This window comes from Polypterus senegalus, chromosome 1, assembly GCF_016835505.1.
Source record: "Polypterus senegalus isolate Bchr_013 chromosome 1, ASM1683550v1, whole genome shotgun sequence".
In the NCBI taxonomy this organism is placed as follows: Eukaryota; Metazoa; Chordata; class Cladistia; order Polypteriformes; family Polypteridae; genus Polypterus; species Polypterus senegalus.
In genome coordinates this window covers 276,889,513-276,906,762 of record NC_053154.1, presented here as the reverse complement: position 1 = coordinate 276,906,762, position 17,250 = coordinate 276,889,513, and the positions used below count along the sequence as shown (strand labels likewise).

Sequence of the window (17,250 nt, the reverse complement as noted above, 5' to 3'; positions counted from 1 at the left end):
TTTTATAGCCTGTATATCTGCCACCCAGTAATAAAACTGAAAGTTAGGTAGAGCCATGCCACTTTCTGCCTTAGGTTTTTGCAGGGTCGCCCTTTGGATATGTGAATGTTTTGAATTGCAAATAAATGAGGTTAGCACTGTTGCCTCGCAGTTAGGAGACCTGGGTTTGCTTCCCGGGTCCTCCTGCATGGAATTTGCATGTTCTCCCTGTGTCTGCGTGGGTTTCCTCCCACAGTCCAAAGACATGCAGGTTAGGTGCATTGGCAATTCCAAATTGTCCCTAGTGTGTGCTTGGTGTGTGTGTGTGTGCCCTGCGGTGGGCTGCGGCCTGCCCAGGGTTTGTTTCCTGCCTTGAGCCCTGTGTTGGCTGAGATTGTCTCCAGCAGACCCCCATGACCCTGGAGTTAGGATATAGCTGGTTGGATAATGGATGGATGGATAAATGAGGTTATGATTGAATCTAATTTCTTAAACAATGATTTGTGAATGTATATGAGGATACTTTGAAACATAAAAAGAAGCTTAGGAAGGATATTCATCTTGACAGTGGTAATTCTCCCTGCTAAAGTGAGATGGAGGGTAGATCATCTATGCACGTCTTGTTTAAGTTTCTACATGCAGAAAGCAAAATTTTGTTGAGAAAGAGCTTTATGTTTACTTGTATTTTTGTTGTAAAATGCAATCGTATCTCAATTATAATGCTAACAAACCTTTATTGCCACAATTCCTTTGTGTTAATTAAATAGAAATTCCCCAAATTTACTGGGTGTTCATTATAATTTTTTTTGTCTGTGTATATAAATATTACATTATTTCCTCCAATGCATTATAGGATACTTGTAAAAGCTCTCTGAGCTGACTGATCACAAATTAATTAAACTAAATGTACAATAAACACTATATAAAAATGTAAGTTACCTGGTTTATATGATATATACTTTACTGTACATGTGTTTCTACTTGAAAATGTTTTATTTTTGTAAGTAAATTGTTTTATTTTTATATTATTACAGTAACTATTTTTTGTTTGATTACAGCAAATATTTTTTAATCTTATTTAACGATTCCAGACATTATTTTAAATAGTAAATACATGAAAAAATCGTTAACCCTCATATGATGTAATTGAATGTATTGCTCAGAAGAACCGTGAAATAAAGTAGTAAATGAACGACAAATCTATCAACAACGCCTTCCAGCTCGTAATAACTAGAGGTTCATTCAAACGGACCAATAGCATGCCAGAAAGACGAAACCGCGCTTCCTGTTACACCCACTTCACTCCATCTTCCAATCAGAACAGCGTGGCTTGTGAGAGGCGGGTTGGTGGAGTTTTCAAACAGAAGATGGCTGCGGATCAGGATACAGAGGAAAGGTAAAGTAAAGCAATTGAACACAATGTTAAATAAAGTCTTTAGTCGTGCTGTAAGATGACTTTCAGATTTTTATGTTAAATTCATTTTTTATGTTTATGCTCTTCCAAACCGAATTCGTGTCCTTAATGTGATTTTATTCTGTTAAGGGCAAAAACGTAAGACTCGTTGCATTTGCTCCTGAAAGGAGAAACGGTTGTGCATCTGGAAAGCGTTTTCTTTTTCCCCAAACTTAAACCAAAATCTGCAGTTAAGCGTGCAAGCTTCTGTTCTGTTAGTATCCATCTGTCTTTGTTTATTCGTTCGTGTAGACGTCAGTGAGGAGATACTACCAAGTGTTTTTTTTATTTTACTTTTGTATGCATCATCCTATTGTTCTTTGCGAAATATACGTTGTAATTACAATGGTTTGCAGCCAAACGATCATTTTTCTTAAAAGTGACCCGTAGTTTAGTGGCGTTTATGGGAGAACAGTCACTTTGCGTTTAAGAAGACGGAAGCTAGGACATTTTTCGGCCTGAAAGCAGATATCGGATTTATTTTTGATAGGTAGAGGCTGATTATGCCCCGGGGCCATCCAAAATGCTTTTGGTTGGAACAAAAATTTGTTTTTTTTGTAATGTACCCGTTATGTTTAGTTGCCAACCCGTTCTTTATATTGTAAGTTGCCAACCCCGGGGTCAGAATATTTAGTAGAATTAAATTAACCTAGTGCTAAAGTGAATTTAACAATGGCTGATTCTTAAGTACTTTTATTGTTTCGAAAGATCTGATTCGGGGGGTGACCTGTTATGTACAGTATATGAAAAAACAATTGAAAAATGATATTCAGTGCTGGTAGTGTATGTCAGTTATTTTTACATGGACAGTTTTTACGTAGTAATTGAAACTGATATCTCATTTTATTGTCCGCACTAGTTCTAAAGTTGAAGAAATTAATATCAGAAAGACTACTGCATAGTTAAAATAACCTATGTGGAGGTGTAACGTGTCACGATGAAAAGTAAAGAAGGTGGTGAGGCGGTCTGAGCAGAGGAGAAAAGGTTATAAGTGATGGAAAGATCAGAAGCCCTGTGATCGAACTGGAGGAGATGAGATCAAAATATATATTCACTAGAGCGGTTGCGGATGACGAGAGAAGCGAGTCTCACTTTTAAGAGTGTATAACACTGTGGAAGGGATGAATGGAACGAAAGGGGTAACTGTCCATCCTGTTAAACGGATTTAAAATGGCTATTGTCAGTGGTTTAACGTGCATATACTGTACTCACAAAGGTATAATGAATCTGAACACGAAAGGATGAAGATCCCAATTATCGTATTTAATGTTCTGCTCAAAAACCTTTTTCTAGTTCTGTTTGTCTGACTGTGTGTGCATCTCCTCCTTTTTCCATCACTCGACATTGGTATTCGGTGTCGGTGTCTGTCCAGTACTTATTTTCTTGACAAACTCATAATTTGTTTATGCCATTTGCTTTCTGTTCATATTTGTTGTTCCTTATATATAACTGTTCGTCCTTTGGTCTTGGTACTTCATTTCCTCCATGTCAATATTTGTGGTTTCACTAAATTGCCCCTTTCTTGCTTCATATCCATGTCTTTGAGACATATAATGCTACTGTTAAATCCCTAGCTGTTCAGTCTATACAGAGTCAAACTGGCCTCAGATGTTCATTTTAACCAGTAATCCATCTTTAGATTAGGCTAATTTGAGCATTTTATTGAAGTAGTCATTTTATTCTCCTTGTTTCCTGGTTTGTAAACTGACTCAGGATTTCGAGCGAATTAATACGTTTTGCATTGTGTGTGTGTGTTTTTGTTTTTTTTTCTTTCTTTTTTGGCATTAAGTAAACTTCAGTTCTACTCAGTGGATTGTATTGTACCAGAAAATCTTGTGACAATAAAGAAACATTAGACTATATAATAAACTTTGCTGAGGATTTGTTCATTTTGCTCCTCTCACAAATAACTGTTCAGCACAAATGGCTTGCAGTTTAGAAACTGATTTCAAATTGATGATCAATCAATCAAACTGATTGCCGTTCATAAATTATGGCTCAGGTAGCCTTATTTATGGTACCATTCAGAACTTTGGGAACAAGACCCCTAGGGTTTGTTGTGCTGTCTCTTGTATTTTTAATAACTTAGAACGTGCACTTCTAATTTACTCTTGATGGTTCGCTGCATGCATAGAGAGAATTTGTCCTAAGTGGAGATGTAGGTTTGATGTTAACTCACTATTGATAGTTTGCAATGTCTGTACCTGATTCTACTGGACTGTTAAATTCACACTAAAGATCTACAACATAAATTACCTGATGACAAGCAATGAATAATGACAGACTACAGAATATGATATTAATCAAAGTGATAAACTGAGTAACAACATTACATCTGCTTGTCCAAAATTGTGTAATTTATATACACAATATATTTATATGACACTTTATATGTTTATCTGTTGATAGGATTGGCAAACGCTATAATAGGATGATATTATTTTGGGCTCTGATAGATTAACAATGAAGATTGCTTTCATGTTATTTAATCAAGCTATAAACATTTACATCTAGATATTTGCTCAAGGGTTATATTATTTCAACTGCTAATTGTTGAACATGTTTTGAGTCACCTCTGTGATGTAAATCCTATACTTTGAGTGTTGGAATTAAAATATATATAAATATCAGTCGTCTTTCGGCTGCTCTCGCTAGGGGTCACCACAGTGGATCATCTTCTTCCATATCTTTCTATCCTCTGTATCTTGTTCTGTTACACCCATCACCTGCATGTCCTTTCTTACCACATCCATAAACCTTCGCTTAGGCCTTCCTCTTTTCCTCATCCCTGGCGGTTCTATCCTTAGCATCCTTCTCCCAATATACCCAGGATCTCTTCTCAGCGCATGTCCAAAACAACTCAATCTCGCCTCTCTGACTTTGTCTCCCAAAAGTCCAACTTGAGCTGACCCTCTAATGTACTCATTTCTAATCCTGTTTATCCTTGTTACACTTAATACAATCTTAACATCTTTAACTCTGCCACCTCCAGCTCTGTCTCCTGCTTTCTGGTCAGTGCCACCATCTCCAACCCATATAACATAGCTTGTCTCACAACTGTCCTGTAGACCTTCCCTTTCACTCTTGCTGATACCCGTCTGTCACAAATTACTCCTGACACTCTTCTCCGCCCATTCCACCCTGCCTGCACTCTCTTTTTCACCTCTCTTCCACAATCCCCATTACTCTGTACTCTTGATCCCAAGTATTTAAACTCATGCACCTTCGCCAACTCTACTCCCTGCATCCTCGCCATTCCACTGACCTCCCTATCATTTACACACATGTATTCTGTCTTGTTCCTACGGACCTTCATTCCTCTCCTCTCTAGAGCATATCTCCACCTCTCCAGGGTCTCCTCAACCTGCTCCCTACTATCGCTACAGATCACAATGTCATCAGCAAACATCATAGTCCACGGGGACTCCTGTCTAATCTCATCTGTCAACCTGTCCATCACCATTGCTAATAAGAAAAGGCTCAGAGCCAATCCCGGATGTAATCCCACCTCCACCTTGAATGCATCTGTCACTCCTGCTGCAGATCTCACCACTGTCACACTTTCCTCGTACATATCCTGTACAACTCTTAACGTACTTCTCTGCCACTCCCAATTTCCTCATACAATACCACAGCTCCTCTCGAGGCACCCTGTCATATGCTTTCTCCAGGTCCACAAAGACAAAATGCAATTCCTTCTGGCCTTCTCTAAACTTCTCCATCAACATCCTCATGGTAAACATTGCATCTGTGGTGCTCTTTCTTGGCATGAAACCATACTGCTGCTCACTAATCATCACCTCACTGCTTAACCTAGCTCCACTACTCTTTTCCATAACTTCATGCTGTGGTTCATCAATTTTATTCCCCTGTAGTTACTATTTCCCTATTTACTATTTCACTATCTCCACATCATCCAACCTCTTCTCTCTCTCGTTCTCTTCATTCATCAGCCTCTCAAAGTACTCTTTCCATCTGCTCAACACACTCTCCTCGCTTGTAAATATGTTTCCATCTTTATCCTTTATCACCCTAACCTGCTGCACATCTTTCCCAGCTCGGTCCCTCTGTCTAGCCAATCGGTACAGGTCCTTTTCTCCCTCCTTAGTGTCCAACCTGTAATACAACTCATCATATGCCTTTTCTTTAGCCTTCGCCACCTCTCTCTTCACCTTGCGCCTTATATATTTGTTCTCTTGTCTACTTTCTGCATCTCTCTGACTATCCCACTTCTTCTTTGCCATCCTCATCCTCTGTATCAGTATTAACACCATAAGTAATATAACCAAACTTAAATATTCAGTGACAAAACATGCATTTTGATTTTACTACGGCAGTGTTGTTCGATGTTAAAAATGCCAGAATAACCAAAAGGCAAGATCCAGTGGTCTCTAAAAGTACTGAGCAAACAGCAGATTGAGCCTAGTTCATGAAGCCTGCTACCTAGACTATTCATTTCATAGTGTGTAAGGCATGGCATAAAGCAAAATCAATCACATGAGTATGTTTAAAATGCAAAGACTTTAATGTTTGTGGGCTGTTCAAAAGATCAACCATAATAACCTGACATTATCCTTGGCTATATCTGGCAATTATTCCTCAGTTGTGCTTTACGTGATGATTAATTACTAGACCTGTTATTTAATTAGTATATATAGGAATTTGCAAACAGTGTTTTTACTGTGTAAGCTTGGTCAACTTCTGCCCCAGGTGATAAGGTTGCTGCCTACTGTCCTCCATTAGCTCTGTCAGTTAGGCTATTTATGTGGCACTCTGTAGCAGGGCTGAGAACATAAGGCTGTGGCGATAAGCTGATTTAAAGTATTCTGTTCTGTTAGCATGTATTCACAAAAAATTAAACTGAAACGTAACAATGCAAAAACTTCAGACAATCCCAATTTATTAACTCGCTGTTGTGAGGACAACTTAATGACATTCTTGTAGCATTTAATATAAGTTTGCAGTCTAATAACTTTCATTTTATTCTTTCAGATGGACATATTTACTGTTCTTTTGATGCATAACTATAAGTATACAGTAACACTATCCCTTTCAAAACTGCAGCCTATTAAATTTTTCTTTTAATGTCAGTGCGTAGTTCCTTAATATTGAAAAAAAATTAATGAGGTACAAACACTTTGAAGCTGAGCCTCTTTTTGTGCATACTCAAGTTTTATAAACCTGACCACAAGTGCCTGCCACCCTGAAATCTATTAAGCAAGTTTGAGAACAGTGCAAAATGTAATATTAACATATAAGGTTCTCAGGCGAGAAGTGGAAGTCAAATCAGGAAGAACCTTGCAAATATACAATATGCAATAAACACACATAAATGAGTCAAGTTCTCCAGACTTCATAACATTGAAGTTTCCATACTGGATTTGAGCATACAGTTAAGAGCTTTTTATAGATTAACTAATGTGGTGAACATTAAGCTGAAATAGGTAGCCAACATTTAGAAAAATAATGAATATAAAATCTTAACTCTGTACCTATGTACAGTATTCATATTGCAAATAACAAGCAAAAATAAAAGAATAATAAAAACTACATGCCCATAGAGCAATGAAAAGATCACACCCAAATTTCCAAGATAAAAGTACAGTATAGTAAATTCTCTGCTATTCACAGATTCTGTTCTCACCGATTTGCTTATCAGTTGTTATAAAAGCCTAACCTGCTTTCCAAAACTCGCAGTCCAATATCACCTATTTGCAGTCATGTGGAGTAGAAAAAAAATTCTGAAAGGGTTATCATGCAGCAGCAACACGCGAGATTGAGCAGTTACCAGCCTATGATGCCATAGATGTCCGGGACTGAATGCAGGATACACTGAATGTATCAACGTGTGTGTGTGTACCAGGCGGCAAGAGTAAGTGTGGGTCATAAATTTGCACTGATTAAGTCCCTGTCGTTTGTACATGTTTCTTCTCGCTACTACTGATTGGATAGTTTAGTAAGGTTTGACCCTGCTGCATTCACTCATTCCTCTTGCAGACTGCCAAAACGATAATTGCAAATTGCTGTCTAGAAGAAGTTAAAGTTCTAACAAGCATTCCATAGGCGAACATGTGGAATGATCATTACTGAGCCTTGAGGAACAAGAGTGGAGGATTGGTGCATTTGCCAGAACCACTCTTCCCCTGCTGGTCCTAACCTGAGCTTGCGTCACATACGATCTCACTTTCCACACCCAATCTCTATAAGTCTTGTCCTACGTGAATTGGAACTGTCGCACAGCATTTGTCCCCTCCATTCATTCTTATGGCTCCTGTTATGTTAACAAGTCTCCACGCTCTGATAGTATTTCACATGTTCTAAGTTTCTCAGATACATTTATTAAATTTCAACAGGAGCAGTGTAATGCCAATGAAAATGTTTTACCATGTGTTCCTGTGTGCAAATGGCTTATGGTTATTTTAGTTGATTTTTGGTACATGAAATTATGGGTTTATGGTACTAGGCAGCAGAAGTGTATTGTGAATAGGGTCTACTGGAACCTAACCCCATCTTTCCATAGGATAAATGCTTCACTATGCACAGTTTTTTCATATTTGTGGGGATTTACAGGATTTTTACATTGGCTAAAAGTAGCACCCATGGCCTCCAATTTGTCCACTTATCAGTTAATCTACTAAATCTGTGAAATACGTGTTTATGATCATGAGTAGGAAACCATCCTATGTCCATCATGTCACTGGGCAAACTCGTACATGAGTCTTCATTGTAATGACCAGTTTTAGAGTTACAGATGGACCGGATCTCTCTATTTTCAGGTGTGGGAACAAATCTGAGTATGTGGAGAAAGAACATATAGATTAAGGAGGGTATACATAAAGACAGTGACTAGGAAATGATTTCAGCTTAGTCTCTTAGGACTGGTTTATACTTCACGCTCAGAACGCATACGTGCCCACATCATGGCTGCCACGCGTTCCCAGCGTTCATTTCACACGTCCTCTGAGCAGATCCTCAGAAATTAACGCAACACGTGTGCGAGTTGCAATACAAGCAAAAAGTCGGGGGACGCAATGTGCTTAAAGTTGGAACGTGACGTCAGAGTCTCTGATTACTATCTACATGTGACAGAAAGCCTGTATGCGGATCCTATGGGATTGATTTGCGCGCTTTGATGTTTGATGAGTGGTTCGATGTGGTGAAGCAAAATGCTGACATACAGATGCATTTGTGGTGCTTTTATATTCAAGTGCCACATATTCCCGATCATAATGACACAATGCATTTTAAGTCTCACATACCATCTTTTGTGCCGTCTTTTTTTTTTTTTAAGGACATGGTGAAAACATGTATTTTGTGATTAAAGTGGAAATTTCGCCTTTAACCTTGTAGTTTACTTTATTATTAAAGCAGACCATCGTAAATGTTATCCCAGTTTTTAATCGCTTTGAGCTTCTTGGACCTGACAGCAGCAGTAAGCAGCAATAGATCACCACACAGAACACATTAAATGTTTGATATTCCAACTCTCTGCAAATTTAGAATCTTTAGATGTATGCTTGATATCACTTTCATGATGAAATGCAATAAAGTATGTATGTTACATTTTACAGATAACAGTATTCGTTATTTAAAGGAAATTAATAATTTAATAATTACACACATGGGGTGACATGGTGGTGGAGCGGTAGCATTGCTGTCTCGCACAGAGTCACGTCGCTGGTATTCCCTACTTGGAGTTTACATGCTTTCCTGCTGGGTTTCCACACTGTGCTCCAGTTTCCTTCCAAAGACATGCAGATTTGGGGATTTGGTGCCACTAAAATGACTCCAGTGTATGTGTGTGCTTGTATTCACCTTGCAATACCCTGTCCAAGGATTGTTTCTACCTCGTGCCCAATGCTTGCTGGAATGGACACATCCCTGGATTGATAGATATAATCATTAAACGTCCTTTTCAGAGATATTGCGGTAAGGTGTCATCGGAATTTAATGGGTGTTCCTGGAAATTCACAACACAGAGAAGCTGAACCTGTTCTCACCGTGATAATATCTCACACTGCCACCTGGTGGATTCCTCCATATTCCTCCATAAAGTACACGTTTTAGTATAAACAGTACAACGCTAGCGTAGCAGGAGCGTCCGCTAGGGATGCACAGATACCACTTTTTTGGAAAACGAGTACGAGTACTTGCATTTCAGTATTCGCCGATACCGAGTATTTAATAAAAACATGATTTAAATTTACAGGTAACAGCTTTAGTCATATAATTTAACAAAAAAACAAGGGACTAGTTTGGAATTAAGAACATTTATTTAAAATGAAAAGCTTGTTGTATGCAACATATTACAGAATAGATAATTATAAAAAAAATGTAAACAGTGACAGTGCAACTCAAGTATTTTTTTTTTAGTTTGTTGTAAACTCTGCCGCTTTGGACAACACAAGGGGCATTAATAAACATCTTTGCTATTTAGTGCACAATATTTGAATAAACTAACAACATCCACCAACATAGAACTGTGGCAGTCAGTGCAACTGAGGTAGGTCTAAGACGACTCACTTAATGGAGCCTATTTAGAAAAAGTGAGGGGAAGGTTTTTTTTTTAAAGAAAAGTAGCTTTTCTGCATTATCAGCAATCAACCTGTTTCTGTTTTCATCTATAATGTGTGACACTGAGCTAAAAAGACTTTCACTTTCCACACTGCTACATGGGGCTGAGAGGTATTTCTGGGCCATTTTAGCCAAAGTGGGGAACCTGATTTTGTTGACACCCCAGTACTTCAGAGGACTGTCTTCACGAGGGCTTGGGGCCTCTCCGAGGTATGTGTCGAGCTCAATGGCAGCACCTGCTGCCAGCGGCTGTGCTGCCTGGGGCTTCTCCTTAGCGATTTCTTCAAATACAGTGTCCAGACTGCTGCTAGTGCTGGCCTGGGCCTTGAGGAACAGTTTAGCAGGAGGTTCTGCAGCTTCTGCCCGACTCCCCTCTGCCTCAGCTCTGGTCATCATCTGCAGCTCCTGATTCAGGTGCAGCTTGGCCTCCGGAGCAGTGTTGTTGGAGAAGAAGCGATCTTTATACCTGAACAAAATTCATGAATGTATTAATATGTGGAAAAAAAAGGACTGATTTTAGTTTCCCCTAAACCACTGTCACAAATGCCAGCCATTTGGCTTTCCGGTAGTAATAAGAGAAATATATTTCATATTATGCAGTATATATTGCATACATTTGTATTTGTGTATTTTAGTTACAAAAATATAATATTTCAGATGGAAATTAATCTTACATTTAGTACTGTAGTTTATCATTGAATACCTATAGCACACAGACTTTACCTTGGGTCAAGTATGGTGGAGATGAAGTACAGTGGGTTGGTCTCGACGTCACTGAAGCGATTCTTGACAGCTGCCAGTAAGGTTGCTTTCATTGTCTTGATGCCATGGTCCTCGTCTGTTTAGAAGTCTCACTAGCACAGTCACAGCTGGGATGACATCAGAGGCTAGTGCGTCGTAGCTGCTCACTTTTTTAGTTAGTTCCTCAAAGGGGGAAAAGAATTGTAACAGTCTTCTCCATAAGAGCCCATTGGTGAGCGGTGAGATAGTCAGGGAGTTCATGCTCGGACACATACACCCCCAGCACTCGCTTTTGCTCAATGAGGGACTGGAGCATGTAATACGTGCTGTTCCAGCGTGTCTGTATGTCCTGCTGCAGTCTCTTTATTGGCTGGTTGAGCTGTCTCTGAATGTCCTCCAGGCGGGAGTAGGCTAAGGCGGAATGTTTAAAATGCCCAACTATTTTCCGCCCCACTGCTATAGCATCAGCTATGCTCCTCTGTGCTAATAAGCCCTCGTGAACAGCCAGTTGGAGCGTGTGCGTGACTCACGGCAGACTTGGGAGCCCTGCGTCATTCATGGCTTTAATCATGTTTTTGGCATTGTCATGAAGCACAACATGTACTGATGTTTTAGGTATACCCCATGTCTGGAGCATTTCCTCAAACACATGCGCTATAGCCTGGCTGGTGTGCTAGCCGCGGAATTGTTTCGCATGTAATATGGCTCGTTGCGGTGTGAAACTCGTCTATCCACTGGGAGGTTAGGCTAATTAGCGACACGGGGCTAACACTGCTTGTCCAAATATCCGTGGTGAAGCTAAACGCAGAGGAGGCTTGCAGTAGGCTGTGGATATGTTTTTTCACGGAGTTGTTTAGTTTAGGTAGCTCCGTGTCAGTCATGTAGCGGCTTGGGACATCATATCTGGGCTCCAGAACATGGAGGAGACACAGGAATCCCACATTTTCTACCTCCGGGAGTGGCTGGTCACTCAATACAATGTACTCGATAATTGCCTGTGTTATTTTCACAGCACGTGGATTGTCTCTGGACATTTTCTCTCATCTTGCAAGAGTTTGCTGCAGCGTGGGTTGTGTTGGTTTAGAAGCGTGGGTAAACTCTTTGTACTCGTTGTCGTGTTGGGATTTTAGGTGCTTGATTAAATTACTTGTGTTAAATGCGCTACCTTTTGAGCCTCCTCTGGACAATTTCGCTGAGCACAATTTGCAGTCCGCCTTTGTTTTGTCGTCTTCATTCACTTTGAAATAGTTCCACACGGCTGACATGTCTCGCCTCGCCTTCTCCCCGCTCTGAGCTGCAGCCGGGGCCTGGAGGCGGGCACTCGGTGCCTGTGATTAACCCCTTACACGCTCAAACATAGACATTTCTCAGACCGTGGTATCGGTCCCCGGTATCGGGGGACTTTTAACGAGTACGAGTACTTTAGAAAATGTGGTATCGAGGCCGATACCAGGTATTGGTATCGGTGCATCCCTAGCGTCCGCTACAGTATGCATCACGCCGCGTGAGGTATAACAACCCGGCCTTAGAGCTCTGAGATAACAGGTTCTAACCAAGGTTCCAGTCTGTTGTAAATAAAACCTATAGTCATACACAAATTCCATTTAATTGCTTTTGGTCAAGAAATTAAGTTAAATTAACTGAAAAGCAGACTTGTAACTTAAGAAGGTTATATTCTTCTACTGCAGCCTAAGTTATTCATCTTTATGTCAGTTAATTGTCTGAACCTGCTTATTCCAATTAATGATAAAATGAAGCTGAAGCCAATATAGATTGTATTTGACCAAAGGCAGAAATCAACTCTCAAGGGGCATCTGTCAGAGGTGTATTTGTGTGGTGTGAAAGTCAAGCGCCAATTTTACTAAAACATAACCTACATGGAATCAGTTGAGCCCCGGATATTACAATTTATTAATGGTATGAAGTGTTTGATATTGAAATCAGTACATTCAGACAAGAGACTCGTTAGGGAAGACAATAAGGCAAATATGGGGATTTTCTTAATCTTTTCAAGTCTTATTGAGTAAAAAAAAGACACAAACTTGCTTTAATTATAGTTACGATAAAGATCTGCTACACATTTTTCTAAAGAATTGTTTAATACCTGATTATAGCTCTATATACCATTTAATTCATGCCTGCTTTTCCCTAGGAATATAGAGATATTCATAATAATTTATCAACACTCCCTTGTCAGCCAGATGAATAGTAATTGAACATAATGATTCATGAATTAACAGCACAATGTTATCTTTGGTAATACTGTAAAATTGTGTTTCATTTTTCAGAAAGGTTATCTAAGACAAGATGGTAAAATGTTTAATGTTGGATTTTGGTAGCTCAGCTGGAATTAACTTGGATTTAATTGAAAGGCAATGAATGTCATTTAGCATTGAACGTCTAAAAAGAGTGCTTAAGATGGATTTTCAAACTAATGTGCCCTGAATTTTTAATTTTTCTGAAAATTATCAGTGTGGACCTTATAACTGAAAGTATAAATTCCATCTTCTAATTCAATGTTTATCCTTCCTGTGATAGAATAACTGTTTGTGAGCAGTTTTAACATATCCTAAGAGAGAGACATAAAATAAATGTACTCTGTGGATTATCAAATCAGCAAAATATTCCTAATTAATTATGGCACAGGACAGGGTGAGTTTTGTAAAGTAAGGTGGTAGGGTGGAGAAGAAATTTTGCTATGCCATACCGGGGCTGTATATGCTCTGTGTGCCCTAGAATACCATTCACAAGGGCTAAAAATGTGAAAATGAGACTGGGTAGCAACATGCAGTGTTCCCTTGGGATGCTACTCTGGAATAAATAATCCAGATATTGACAAATATGCATGACCTTCCTCTGGTGAGAGTGAAGCCAGAAAGGAGATGACACAGGTGGTAACACCTCCTTGCTTATAGAGAGTATATGGTCCCTGTGGGACTGTGCTGGCCTGATGGTGACCTGCCCAGAGCATCAGTCCCTTCAAGGTTAATGGAAGGCTCGGGGTGAAGCAGTTATAAGGCTTCCCAGATTCAGGAAGTGATTTTGGGGCTCAGCTGGAAGTGACCTAACCCTGGGATTTAGACCTGCCTTTTCTTCTCCCAATTCTATATTCCACCAGCATGTGAGCTCAGTTGGACTTTGAACACTATGAAAATTATGCTAGCATTCTAATGAAATGTGAGCGCTACTTACTGAGGCAATATTGCACATCCACATCCATTTTAATGCAGTACATGCTTATACCATTACTTTAATGAAGTGCCCAAACCATTTGTTGGTAAAGCCTGTCAAATGGTAATTTCTGCTAAGGAGAGTTCTGTTGCATTATTAATATATGACCAGAACAGACGCTGTAGATTAATCATATCTTTGTTGTGTCAATGGCAATGTGAATTACACTTTATACTGAAACCTTCTCTATCTGTCTCTCTCTCTCTCTCCGTTCCTCCCTCCTCCCAGCCAATTTATAGCTTTCATTCATTTCATTCTTTCAGCTTGCAAGAAATACAATATGATTTCACTTTTTGCTGGCATCTGTCTAGTCAGGGAGGCAATTCTTTATTAATAAATACCGAATTATATCAATCAAGCCTGATATTTCCAAGTTTAAGGCTGTAAGAATATTTATTTGGGCTGGGAATCGATTAAAAAAATAATTGCATAAATGTATGGAATGAATTATGCTTAATTGCATCTAACATTAAAACATGTAATTAGAAAATTAATATATAAATCATGAAGTAAATTAATATAGAATAAGAACAAATGAATTTAAAAAATAATGACATAGTTTAAACTTAAACAATGACTGTAAGTCTGAACTTTTAACAAAATACTACTTGAGCAAGTACAACCTGAATTTGAATGCCTTCCTAAAAGGCAATTTGAAAAGAAGACAATAAGAAAACGAGGCCAATGTATTAATTCTCAGATTGGCATATCATATGAGACACAGACGAGTCAAAGAAAAAAAATTATCGAAACCAATACTGGCTTTGAATGTACAGATAAAGACTGATTTAATTGAAAGAATACACATCTCTAAAATGTGTTTTCTTTAACACATGGGTTGAAAGTTAACAAATTCTATCTTCAACTGTTCATTACCATCAACAAATTGATAATTATACTCTACACAAGTGTTTTTCAACTGGTGCAACGTAATAACAGTGTAATGACCCAGGGTCCTGACCTGAGAGAGACCCACTCCTCAAGTGATTGAGATCTGTCTAAGGAGGACAGAACTACCTGGACAAGCAGCTCTGTGGTTGCCATTCTGCAGACACAGCACTTGGGTGGGGGGAGAGAGAGAGAGAGAGCGCACTTTTCGCATGCAGGAGGCATGCTGGAGGTCCACCTGCCTAGGTGCTTGTTAGCTAGTGACCCTTGCAGAGCAAAGGGACTGTGGACCCCAGGTCATTGGAGGGAGGCAGAGAGAGGACTAACTGTATGAGTGGGCAAAGGGACAAAACAGCTGGAAAATGTCCGAAATGCTCACTAAGTATTATGTCTGTGAATGGCAATCTCTCAAGCTGCCTTTTTTGCCATCCCATGTCCCGTCCCTTTGGACAGTTTAGCACGTCTAAGGGCTGGTTTATACTTCACACTCAGAACGTGTTCGTGCATGCATCATGGCTGCCACGTGTTCCCAGCGTTCATTTGACTTGTCCTCTGAGTACGCCTTCAGAAATTAATGCAACACGTGCGCAAGTTGCAATACCAACAAGAAGTCGAGGCTGCAATGTGATCAAGTTGGAACGTGACGTCAGAGTCTCTGCTTACTATCTACATATGACAGAAAGCTGCTTTGTGGATCCAAAAAGATTGATGGACATGCTTCGATGTTTGATGAATGGTTCAATGTGGTGAAGCAAAATGCCAACATTCACATATCTTCGTGGTGCTTTTATATTCAAGTGTCACATATTCCCCAATGTAATGACATGATGCATTTTAAGGGTTTTTTTTTTTTTTTTTGCACATTTTACACATAAATTGTTAACTTCATTTAAATAATGAATACTGTTAATAATTACAGATGTGGGGGTGGCACGGTGGCAGGATGGTAATGCTGCTGTCTCACATGTAGTCACGTGCCTGGTGTTCCCTGCCTGGAGTTTGCATGTTTTCCTGGTGGGTTTCCACAATGTGCTCTGGTTTCATGAAGGTTTGGGTATTTGGTGATGCTAAAATGATGCTAGTGTATGATTGTGTTCACCTTACGATGAACTGATGCCCCGTCCAAGGATTGTTTTTGCCTCGCGCCCGATGCTTGCTGGAATGGGTGTATCCCTGGATTGATGGATGTAATCATTAAACATCCTTTTCAGAGATATTGTGGCAAAGTGTCCTTGGAATTTAATGGATGTTTCAGGCAATTTACAACACAGTGAAGCCGAATTTTTTTTCACCATGATGATATTGTGCACTGCCAACTGGTGGAATCTTCCAGATTTACGTAAAGTATGTGTGCAAGTATAAACAGTGCAACTCTTGCATACCAGTAGCGTCCGCTGGAGCATGCATGGCATTGCGTGAAGTTTAAATCTGGCCTAAGAGACTTGATGGTTATTTGTTTGATAGAATCGTGGTGTGACTTGACATTTTTTGGGTTACAAAAAGTGTGCCACCACAGAAAACATGGTTGGAAAACACTGCTCTACTTACAACTTTGCTTCTGGCAAGGTTGTGAGGTCTAGTGGCTCTGGGGTATCTGTTGGTGAAGAAAGATTCACTGATCTTGACTTTGCTAATGATGCTGTGATATTCGCTAAGACTATGGAAGCTCGGATTGGGGTACTCGAGAAACTGAGTGTGGAGTTTGAGTGTTTGGCCATGCAAGTCTCCTGGATAAAAAACAAAATCCAGGCCTTTAATGACCTCTTAGGCACAGCCATCAGCAGTGCGTCTGTCTGCAGAGAGAGTGTCGATCTTGTCCATAGGTTTACTTACCTCATCAGTGACATTCATGTCTCTGGTGACTCTTCCTATGAAGTCCGTAGACAAATTGGGAGAGCATGGGGGGGTCATGAGGTCGCTGAAAAGGGGTTTGTGGTGCTCCTGATATCAATGCAAAAGGGCAATGGTCCAAGTCTTTAGAGTCCTGGTGCTTCCTATTTTGCTATATGGTTGTGTGACATGGATGCTATCCAGTGACCTGAGATGAAGACTGGACTTCTTTGGTGCTGTCTGTGTTCGGAGAATCCTCAGGTATTGCTGGTTTGACTTTGTGTCAAATGAGCGGTTGCTCACAGACTCAGTTACAACACTACGGCCATATGGCGTGATTCCTTGAGGATGATCTGGCTCGCAGGATCCTCATTGTTGAGGATGCAAGTGGTTGGACGAGGCCAAGGGGACTCCCACGTAACACCTAGCTGCAGCAGATAGATGGTCATTTCTGGAGGGTGGGCCTGGATCACATATCTGCTGTACTTTTCAATACCAATGCAAAAACAGAAATCACAATCAATGGCGTTTTTATTAAAATGCTGCCATAATTG

General features: G+C 39.8%; 1 protein-coding gene across 2 annotated transcripts in view; it reads left to right on the top strand.

The window, feature by feature from the left end:
• Positions 1–1,314: 1,314 nt before the first annotated feature.
• Positions 1,315–17,250, top strand: part of arhgap19 (Rho GTPase activating protein 19) — a 62,806-nt gene continuing 46,870 nt past the window's right edge. For both annotated transcript variants that reach the window (XM_039775004.1, XM_039775001.1), the window contains exon 1: positions 1,315–1,375. In XM_039775004.1, coding sequence (XP_039630938.1) covers positions 1,347–1,375 — 29 coding nt within the window. In that variant the 5' untranslated portion in view covers positions 1,315–1,346. The remainder of the gene's footprint in view (positions 1,376–17,250) is intronic.